This window comes from Lactuca sativa, chromosome 4 (genome assembly GCF_002870075.4).
Source record: "Lactuca sativa cultivar Salinas chromosome 4, Lsat_Salinas_v11, whole genome shotgun sequence".
Taxonomy (NCBI): Eukaryota; Viridiplantae; Streptophyta; class Magnoliopsida; order Asterales; family Asteraceae; genus Lactuca; species Lactuca sativa.
In genome coordinates this window covers 185,337,725-185,349,481 of record NC_056626.2, presented here as the reverse complement: position 1 = coordinate 185,349,481, position 11,757 = coordinate 185,337,725, and the positions used below count along the sequence as shown (strand labels likewise).

At 37.9% G+C, this 11,757-nt stretch overlaps 1 protein-coding gene across 1 annotated transcript in view; it reads left to right on the top strand.

Moving 5' to 3' along the window:
* The first annotated feature begins 1,176 nt into the window (after positions 1-1,176).
* LOC111886964 (golgin candidate 5) overlaps positions 1,177-11,757 on the top strand; it is a 29,797-nt gene continuing 19,216 nt past the window's right edge. Inside the window, exons 1-4 of the mRNA XM_023883198.3 lie at positions 1,177-1,333; positions 1,507-2,405; positions 2,609-2,680; positions 2,928-3,002. Coding sequence (XP_023738966.3) covers positions 1,177-1,333; positions 1,507-2,405; positions 2,609-2,680; positions 2,928-3,002 — 1,203 coding nt within the window. The remainder of the gene's footprint in view (positions 1,334-1,506; positions 2,406-2,608; positions 2,681-2,927; positions 3,003-11,757) is intronic.

The window sequence follows — 11,757 nt, the reverse complement described above, 5'->3', positions numbered from 1 at the left end:
TCCATACGTCGAAGAAGTGTTGAACTACAGTTCTAGATGATAAGTAATTTTAATGTATCTCGCAGGCTCCCTTGTTTATCTCACTGCTCAATCTATCCAAGTGTCGTATGGTCAGTCCAAATGTAACTATCTAAGTCCATATGAGTTGACACTGTCAAGTCCTTTCATTTGTCAACAGTGTCTAATCCCTTCATTTTGAATCCTTCGTGCCTACCAACACATTGAACATATAGTATAAACAATATAGCTTCAGCATTACACGTATTTTAGATTGCCCTTTAACGCTAAAATTCATATCACTTCCCAAAAGTTTATCAAAAGAAAAATGGAAGAAAATAAGAAATACTAAATAAAATTGAAAAGAAATTTCAGTCTTCATCGGTGTTGTTCGTTTGTCACTTGCATAGATGTAGGTGCGAGATTTTGGTAGCTTTTGCTGCCCTCCAGGTGCACCGGAAACATATAATCAAAAACGATGGGAAGACTAGGTTTGAAAAGCCATGTGGCAACGTATAGAGATAAGAGGAAGGCATGTGGTTCTCTGATCGGAAGAAGGTGATGGCGAGTTGGTACTTTAGCTGAAGCCGATGATCAGTAACCCACTAACCCGAAGAAGCCTAATGTAAGTCAATAGTATGTATAATAGAATAATTGTTTTTTTTTTCTTCTAATGGAATAATAATAATATTTTCGACTTTTTATTGGGTTTCCAACATTTAATCTTAACACATTTGTGATGCATTTTTGTGAATAACCTTTTCAAAACCTTTTATTTTTTTTATTTTTTATTTTTTAGGAACTCAATGGAATTTGGTTATGATTATGGACGGAGGAAGTATCATCTTCCAGAATGGCAAATCCATCAAATCAACAAAAGAGCTTCTTCATAATAATTCACACTAGCAAGCATCCGAAAACTTGCATCGTCAATCTACAGACGAAATCAAAAAAGTATGTACCCTAATTCATTATCCATAATCTCAATACGTCAGTCAAATACAAAAAACGCGTTGATCTGCCTAAATTGAGTTTCGTTTCATGTCTTAAGTTTCCTAAATCTGCAATACAATGTCGATGATTGTTGAATTATCGTTCAGTTTTTAGGGTTTCCGGACGCATTTGATCCATGTAGTTTTGAGGAAACTCGTAATACCTATCTAAGTTGTAGATTTTGATATGGCCTGGTTGCGCGGGAAGGTCGCGTTAGGGAGCTTCCCAGATTTAGCTGGAGCCGTTAACAAGATAAGCGAGAGCGTCAAGAACATCGAGAAGAATTTTGACAATGCTCTTGGTTTAGAAGACCAGCCTGGTGGTTCTACATCCGCCATTGATGGTACGTACTTGATGACCTCTCCTCAATTTGGAATTAGTTTATCAATTTAAATTATCGTCGTAATTCTCCATACAGAAGAACACATTGAATCTAACAGTTGTAACATTCGTTAATAGATGTTCAGGGAGAAATTTTATGCTTACAATCAATAATTTTACATGTTGAATCTTCAGAAAAAGATGAATCTTCAACCCATCCATCTTCTTCCAAACAAAAGGAAGGCATTGATGTTAAAGACTCAACTAACATTACCGAGGAACATATCTCTCCTGTTAGTGAAGAAATTTCACAGCTTGAAGAGCATCAACATCACCCTGTGGAAACGAACATAGCAATTCCTGAAGAAGTAGATAACAGTGGTGAAAAAGCCATAGATACAAACACAGTTATTTGTAAGCAAGCAGATGGTATTCTTGGGCTTCCTGAGGAAGAAGAAAACATTGCTAAAAAACATATAGAAATTGACACTGCAGCATCTTCCATTGCTGACAATCACCTTGAAGCAGAAGCTAACTCACAAGCAAAATCAAGTACCAATGATGCTGAGGATCAATCAGATTCTTTGGAGCATGTTCAAGATAGTGAAAGCTCAGAAATTGGTTCAACAAAAAATCTTGGATCAATAGATCAGTTAACAGATTCTGTAGACGAAGTTCAAACCATTTCACCTGATTTGCAGAAGAGTGACCACGAACTAAACGTACAAAACACAGTGACTACTCAAGAAGATGATTTAGTTGAGGGGGTGGATGCAACATATGATGGCCAATCTGCAATAGAGTCAGAGCCACATGAAATGATTAAAACTGTCCAAAAAGGTCAACCACATTTATTACCAAAAAATGCTTCTGAGAAGGTTCCAGAAGTAGTTCCTAAGGATAACAATGAAAATGCTAAAGTTAATACAGTGAATCAGCTTGTTGGTGGTGATGAGAGAGATGAAAAAGAACATCACACAATTTCGGGAAGCAGATTGTCTGACAATGAAGATTCCATTGTTGAAGTGGAGACATTGAAAAGTGAGATGAAGAAGATGGAGGATGCACTTCTGGGAGCTGCTAGACAAGCTCAGGTATATAAATGGTTGTCCACACGTGATTTATATTGGAAATTGATTTATGTTGATTTATTATTTTCAAACTTTTTATGTTGTCATCTATATTTTACATATTCTTAATTGGCTAAACTATGTGTAGGGTACTCTACTCTATTTCAAATTCTTAATAACTGTTCATATGTTTAATTGTACCCAATCATTATAGTTACCTGTTACAGGCAAAAGCTGATGAAATTTCGAAGCTGATGAATGAAAATGAGCAGCTGAAATTTATAATCGAGGATCAGAAGGTATGTACATGTTTATGCATGTCATCAGAAACACGGCGTTTCCAATAATTGATTATGTTATTATCTTAAAAGGGGCACTAAAAGAGACTTAAACAATGTGGGAAGATTGTGAAAAGCATGTGCCTAGAATAAACAAACTGTAATGTCCTACCTTGATGCATCTGCTGCCTGAAATTTAATTAGTCTCACTTCTCTTTTGTAATTTGTCGCTCTTTTCTTATATTCTGACTCTCACATTGGTATACAGAAAAAGTCAAATGAGGCTGGAATGGAGTCTCTACGAGAAGAGTGTCATCAAAGGGTCTCGACTCTTGAACGAAAGGTAACCTCTTTGCATTTTTCTAAATCTTGTTTAATCTTAAGACTTCCATTATCAGAAATACCGTATGAAAGTATTGGTAGAAAATCAGACCATGTATTATTTATTACTAGAAACGATTACATAGGAACTCTATATAAAGAGTTTAATATTTACATTTGAATACCCTATACTTATTATAAATGTAACTAAATAGTCTAACAATCCCCCGCAAGCCGAGGGCGGGGAACGACCTGCAACTTGGATTGTAAAAACTGAAATCTCTGAGTACATAAAGGCTTTGTAAAGACATCTGCGATCTGATCATTTGTAGATATGAACTTGACATGTAGTTGACCTCTTGCTACCTGTTCACGAACAAAGTGGAAATCTACTTCGACATGTGTAGTATGAGCATGGAACACAGGATTGGCTGATAGATATGTGGCTCCTATATTGTCATACCAAAGAGTAGGGGGAGATGGAATCGATATGCCAAGTTCACGTAAGAGGGATTTTAACCAAATTAGTTCCGCAACGGTATCAGCAAAGGCTTTGTACTCAGATTCAGTTGAAGACCTTGAATTTGTCTTTTGTTTACGAGCAGTCCAGGAGACAAGATTAGATCCCAAATAGATGGCAAATCACCTGTGGATCATTTGTCTACAGGACAACCAGCCAAACCAGAGAGTCAGAGTAAGCCTGAACCATTGAGGATGCAGAATCTTGCCAAAGAGCATCTGTGAAGGCCTGTAGTTGTTTACCGGATTGATGACGAATCTAGAGACCGAGATTGATTGTGCCTTTTAAGTAACGCAAAATATGTTTAACAGTAGACCAATGGTTTTCTGTTGGTGCATGCATGAACTGACAAACTCGATTCACAACAAAAGCAATATTCGGGTGTGATAAAGAAGCATACTGCAAAGCGCAAATAGTTTGGCGATACATTGTTGGATCCGAAAGAGGTGGGCTATCATCAATATGTAAGAACTGATAGGGACTCATCGGAGAGCAGGTTGGTTTGCAATCAGAGAGGCCAGACCGTTGAAGCATCTCGAGGACATATTTTTGTTGAGATAGCACAATATTCTTCTTGTCAGGAACAACCTCAATAACCAAAAAATAGTGAAGTGGACCCAGATCTTTAATGGAAAATGTGGAGCTGAGACGATGTATAATGTGATCAATGGTTGTCGGGTTGTCACCGGCAATAATAATATCGTCCACCCAAAAAAGAACATAAACGATAGGTCCATCAGAGTTGAGAATGAAAAGCGAAGGATCGGTTTTGGATCCTGAAAAACCAAGTTGAGTTAGGGTCGTGGACAACCGGTTAAACCACGCTCATGGAGCTTGCTTGAGCCTATAGAGAGATTTGTGAAGAAGACAAATATGATTCGGTTTGGTTGAGTCAATGAAGCTAGGAGGTTGTCTCATGTAGACAGTTTCTAGTAAGTCACCATGTAAAAACGTGTTTTTCACATCCAATTGTCGCAGAACCCAACTATTAGTCACAACAAGAGACAAAATTCTAGTAAGTCACCATGTAAAAACGTGTTTTTCAACACCCGGTTCTTAATTAAGTCCTTTGGCGACTAGGCGTGCTTTATGATGAGTAACATTGCCCAGTAGATCCTTTAACCTGTACTGCTTTACACCCACTTACAATCAATAAGATTACCATTTTTAACATAAGGAACTAAAGACCATGTGACATTCTTTTGAAGCGCTTGAAACTCCTCAGCCATGGCAAGATGCCACTCTGGAGATTTATTGACAACGGTAAATGAATTGTGTTCGTTTTGAGAGGAAGGGGCACGAGTTGAAATGTAAGCAAAAGGATCAAAGCGGGAGGTGCGAGTGGGATTTTGACGAAGATTAGGAGGTCGAGATCGAGGAGGAGGAGGTGAGGGCGGAGGAGATGAGTAAGAAGAAGATGCATGTGAGGTAGTGTTGGTAGAGGTGGAGTGCTTTGTGAAAATGGGATCAGTGACCTCGGTTGGGGTAACGTAGGAAAGATAGATGTATAAGGGTTTTGAGAAGGGTTAGTTGGTTGTGGCGGTGAAGCATGAAAAGGAAAGACATGTTCATTGAATCGGACATGTCGGGCTATGTATATTCTTTCGGTTGTAGGATCAAAGCAGCGATAACCATGGTGGATAGGGCTATAGCCAAGAAAAACCCAAGGTGTGGAGCGAAAATCAATCTTATGATGGTTATAAGGTCGAAGATAAGGAAAACAATGGCAACCGAAAACACGAAGAAAGGAATAGTCTGGTTTGCAATTATAGACAAGTTGAAAGACAGATTTGTTTGATGAGATTCTAGAAGGAAGACGATTTATGAGATAAATGGCAGCTTCGAAAGCAAAGTGCTAAAAACGTTAAGGAAGATAAGATAAGGCGAGAAGAGCAAGCCCATTTTCCACAACATGACGATGACGACGCTCAACAATTCTATTTTGTTCATCGGTGTGGGGACAAGAGCATCAGTGAATAATGCCAAGGTTTGTGAAGAAAGAAGTGAGAGGGTGAAATTCCCCTCCCTAATCGGTTTGTACACTTTTGAGTTTGGTATTGAATTGTCGTTCAACCATGATAGTGAAATTTGTAAAAGCAGAGTAAGCATCGGACTTATATGCACGTGGGTAAAAGCACATGTGTCGAGTGTAATGATCAACACATAAAAGAAAAAATCGATGACCATCAAAAGAAACTGTGGGGGAAGGACCTTAAATATCACAATATACTAAATCCAAGATTTTATTACTATGAAAAGTAGAGTTATGCAATTAAAGTTTAGAAGACTTGCTCAACTGACAAGAAGTACATAAAGTAGAACAAAGTATTGTAGAAATTAGTAAAGAGTAACTAGAAATAATAGAATTAAAAACATGTTTGTGTGGATGGCCGAGACATTGATGCCAGATGACAGAGGAAGCTTTGGTGGGTGTGAAGGCAAGCTTGAGAAGAGACTTGAGTTGAGGAAGACGAAGTGAGTAGAGCCCATTATCACTTGCACCCGAAAGGAGGATATTGTGTGTAGACTCGTTCTTCACAACAAAGAAAGAAGTGTGAAATTCAAAATAAGCGTCATTGTCACGACAAAACTGTTCAACAGATAAAAGGTTATTTTGAAGTTGAAGAACATTGAGAATATTTGTAAGATTTACATTTTTGTTAGGAGAAGAATTTTGAAGAACCAATGTGAAGGATAGGAAGAGGGTTACGGTCACCAACACAGAGTGAATCATTACCACGATAAGCTTCGGAGTTGTCAAAATTTGATAAGTCAGGAGTAGCATGTCTATTTGCACTGGTATCAGGAACCATGTTGATGCTGATGTGGAACCAGACTCTGAATAAGTGGCAACATTAGCTTGAGTGTTGGATTTGTTAGGCTGATTTGGACACTAAGATGGTAGATTTCCTATACCACAACGGTTATAGTGATCGTACACTGTGTTTTGAGTTGAAGCCCATTGAAACTGTTGTGTTTTAAGGTTGTTGTCACGGCCTCCGTTGTTCTGGTTACCTCGTGAATGTCAACGAAAGTTACCTCGACAGTTTTGGTTACCTTGGTTATTGAATGGCCAAGAGGCATAGTAAGCTTGTGGTTGTGTGTTTTGTGAGCCATCAGGGTTTAGTTCATACCCTGGTTGAGAGGCTAACAACTACAAATTGTTAAGTTGGGACTGAATAGCAGCAAGATCAGGTGAGGAGTTAGTGGGAGTACCTCCGGTTGTAGCAACGAATACTTGTGGTGATGTGGTAGTAGGTAAAGCGGCTGATTTGTTGATCTTGTAATCATGAGCAGACAAGAGACCATACAGATCATTGAAAGTAACCGGTGGTTGACGAGCCAGTAAGTTTGATTTCAAGCCATTATACTCATCGCGCAAACCAGAGATGGTAAGCATAACCAGATCCTTGTCCTTTAAAGATTCGCCAATATTGGCTAGAGCTGATGCATATTCCATTGCACGACTGAGATAGATAAGCGGAGTTTCGTCTCCTTTCATGGCTAGAGCCGATGCAATTGTGTTTTTAATGTGTACTCACCAGAGGCAGAATTCGGAGCATAGGCACGTTCTAACGAAAGCCAAAGGTTTCTAAAAGTCATACCTTGAACATGTTGAAAAGATGCCTCAAAGATGGTCGATAGGATCGGCATGTGAACATGAGCATCGTTGGCAATCCAATTAGAATAACTGGGGTTATCAGTTACTGCAGTCTCTGTTGTAATTTTCAGTTCAGGGCGTTGAATGGTGCCGTCTACATAACCAATAAGATGGTTGGTAGTTAAGAATGGTTCAAGCATCGCTTTCCAGAAACCATAGTTAGTAGGTGAGAGAGTGAAAGAGAATTTGTGGGTGTTATGGGTTGTTTTCTCTGCAGCAGTGAAGGCGACAATTGTAGCCATGTAGCTGTATTTATTACTGATCAGAAAGAGTAGAGAAAGATAGGCTGATTTGGACGATCGACCAAATTAGAGTTGGAGGCGGCAAGAGGTTTCCTCGCTCTCATACCAAATGTATTATTGATTAATAGAAACGATTACATAGGAACTCTATATAAAGAGTTTAGTATTTACATTTGAATACCCTATACTTATTATAAATGTAACTACATAGTCTAACATAAAACGATAGAAGGTTTTATAGTTTTTTGCTTTTAAATTAGCTAAGCATTAATACTATTCTAAATGCTGACTTTAGTTTCTTTTTTTGTATTGTTAAAATCCAACAACTTAAGTTAAAGACCCATTAGTCCTAAGTGACTTTCGCCCTATCAGCCTGATTGGGTGTATATACAAAATAATTGCCAAAGCTCTCTCTACTAGGATTAAAAGGGTTATTGGTTCAGTGATTGATGAGGTTCAAATTGCTTTCATCAAAGGGCGAAATATCCTTGATGGGCCGTTAATTATAAACGAGTTATCCGTGTTGGATAAAAAGACAAAAAAACAAGATGTTTCTTTTCAAGGTGGATTTTGACAAAGCTTTTGACTCCATTAATTGGAACTATTTGATGTCGGTCATGTCACAAATGGGTTTTGGTGACAAATGGATTTTTTGGATTATTGGATGTCTTTCTTCCTCTAGAGCTTCCGTCCTGATCAATGATCACTCCACGACTAAGGAGCTTCCTATCACAAGAGGTATTCATCAAGGCGATCCTCTTTCACCCTTTCTTTTCATAATTGCCATGGAGGGTCTCAATGTCGCCATGAGATTAGCATGCCAAAATTCCATTTTTCACGGTGTTAAAGTCCCTAATTCCGATCTTGACATTTCCCATTTATTTTATGCCGATGATGCCCTTTTCGTTAGGCAATGGGCTAGCTCTAACTTTGCCAATTTGGCACGTATACTTCGATGCTTTCATGCCACTTTAGGCCTTAAAGTCAACTTCCATAAGTCGATGGTGTATGGTATCGATGTATCAGATTTGGAAGTTGGTTGTGCTCAAATTTTTGGATGTGAAGTTGCCTCCCTCCTATTCAAGTATTTGGGGGTTCCGGTGGGAGCAAACATGCGGCTTAAGAGAAATTGGCAACCCATCATTGAACGGGTTCAAAACCGATTGTCTTCTTGGAAAGCCAAAAACCTATCCTTCGGAGGTAGACTAACTCTTGTCAAGTCAGTGCTCGGTAGCCTTCCAATTTATTTTTTCTCTTTTTTCAAAGCTCCAACCTCCATTATTGAGCATTTAGAGAGATTACGAATACGTTTTCTTTGGGGAGGTAGTGAGGAAAAGAACAAAGTCAATTGGGTTGTTTGGAAGGTTGTGCTTGTGCCAAAAGATATGGGGGGTTTAGAGGTCGGATCTTTAATGTCATTAAATTTGGCTCTTCTCATTAAATGGATTTGGAGATATAAAACTGATTCAACATGTTTATGGAGACAGGTTATATGCAGGATCCATAATCTCTCTGGAAAGCGGTTCCTCGTTTAGCTAAGAAAACTCTTCCTGGAGTTTGGTCCAACATTGTTTAGACGCTTTCCTCTTTAGATGAGTTGGGAATTCCATTGTCTTCCATGTTTGCCTTCCGTGTTGGGTCCGTGTCTGATACATTATTTTGACTTGATAATTGGACAGGGAATGGTGAATTTGCTTATAGATTCCCTCTGCTCTTTGAACTTGATAAAAAGAAATCTTGTCTCGCTTCCGATAGATGCAACCCTCATAATATGGATTGGGCTTGGAAAAAACTGCCCAGTAGTCCTCTTGAGTTCTCGGAGTTGGAATCTCTAAAGGAAATCATCGAGTCTTACTCGTTTTTTGTTGGGAGTGATTCCTAGAAATCCAAGCTTTCGGCGGATGGTTCCTTCTATGTGCATGATTTTAGATCTCTAATTGACTCCAAGGTGACTACTCCGATGTGCAACCCGACGAAATGGATTCGGTTGGTGCCGCTTAAGGTCATGGTGTTCGTTTGGCATGCTTGCATTGACCGTATTCCCTCTGCTGTTGCGCTTTCTCGAAGGGGTATTAGTCTCCCGTCCATCGCCTGTCAAATTTTCATTTCAGGGATTGATGAGGCTGACCACTTTCTCGTTGGGTGTCCCTTCGCCAAAGACGTTTTGGCTTGGATCTTCAACCGGTGCAACCTGCCCTTTCAGCAGTTCGATTCAGTTGGAGAGCTCATCTTGTATGCGGCATCTTTGGGGAATTGCCCTAAAAAACGTAAGATCTTGCTTGCTATTTTTTATGGGTACCTTTGGTATATTTGGCGGGCTAGAAGTGATATAGTCTTTAATAAGACTCACATTTCCACTTCTAAGCTGGAGGATATAATTCTCTCGACGGTATTTAGTTGGATTAAAAATAGAGGGAGTTTTGAGAATTGTAATTGGGTGAATTAGTGTTGTTACCCTCTAAACCTTTTGTAATTTGTTTGTTTTTTTGTCATGTCTTGTCACTTGATAGGCAGTGGTTTTAATAAAATTTCCGCCGGTTCCAAAAAAAGATTTTAAGTTACATTTTTGTGGAAATTTGACACAGTTTGACCAATAAAAAACCTAGTGATGTGGCACAAATTTGTCAAATTAGGTTTAGGGTATATAAATGCGACCCATGACCGGCCCCACCAACCAGTCATGGCCAACTTTATTAATTTAATCACAATTTATTTTTGAAATGATAATAATAAGAATATCTAATAATAATAATAACCCTCCTCAATTTTCACCCATGGACCCTCCATAAAGGACCCCATCAATGGAACCCTCTTTTTTCCTGCAATCGTAGCAATTTCTGTATCTGTTACAAATAGACATCTGGAAAGGGGGGGGGGGGGGGGTATGTTTAGGATGTAGTTGTTCATATTATGCACCACAAGCTTAAATTCATACTAAATTTTATGAAAGACGTGGTAATGTTTAGCAAATCACATAGCATGTCAGTTCCTCATCTTCTTTCAGGAATCTGTCTCAAAAGAGGCCTGGTAGAATCCTAATTAGTAGTAGACTAGTAGGGTAATAATATAATTATTGCAATATGAATGGCAACAACAACAATAATAATAATAATAATAATAATAATAATAATAATAATAATAATAATAAGATCATTGTTATTAATAAGACAGTAACTTATTATCATTAACATTACTGATTATAATAATGTATTTAATGAAAATAAATATTATATTAATAATTATAATTATGTTATTACTAATATTATTATTACTATTGAACTATTGATAGTTTGGTTATTATTATTGACAATAACAATAATTACTATTATTATTAACAGTAATAATGATCATTATTATAATATTATTAATAACATATCCTTAAAGTTACTATTGAAAATAGTAGTATAAGTAGTAAACAATAATAAGAAGATCAACAAGAATATTAATATTATTATTTTTTATTATTATTTAGAATAAAGATATAATATATTTTGTGTAATGCGGGGACGTGATTATAACAAGTATGTAGGAGTTAAAAAGATATATGAATAAAGAATAGCCAAATATTGCCTTCACTTTGTTGATTGTTGTGTGTGTAGCGTGTACATATGTACGTATACGCAGATATTGAGAAAACAAGAGGAAACTCAAACAAAATCACTAACTCCCGTATTCTATATTCTATATGGTCAAAGTCAGTTTGACTTTTCCTTATTTTGTTTGAAAATTAGAGAAAGCTCGTTAATGCTCCTTGGCAAGTTTATTACTACCTTTCAAATTTTACTGAGAAAATAAGATCATTGTTATTAATAAGACAGTAACTCATTTGGCGGGTGACAGAAGACGGTAAAGGTGGTTGTGTCCTTGTTTTGTTGTTCAATGGAAGAGTTCTCTCGGAACAATCATGATTAAAGTGGTCCTGGTTGTCAAATGAGAGAATAGGATGTCGATGGTTAAAGAAGGAGGTTCGATGACGTATCAAGTTCCGCTTTTGACTCCAACGGATTATACGGTGTGGACGGTCAAAGTCAAGTTGATTATGGATGCACATGACATATGCGAAGTGTGAACCGAGGGTGTTGTGGAAGAATCTCTCGGAATATGATTGATCAGCAAAGGTATGGTTGTCACGAAAAGAAGGGAATTGAAAAACAACATGGTGTAAACATTATGGCGGTGGAAGTTCAAATCAGGTGGCTTTGGATGTGGCCGGGGAAGAGGTCGGGATCCGGGAAAAGTCGAGATGGTAATGAATGTGTCCAACGGGATGCCATGGTACATGTTACATGTTTTGTCAACTATCAAAGGGATTGAGAGAAGACGTTGGATGTGACCGAGGTGAATGTCGGGTGTC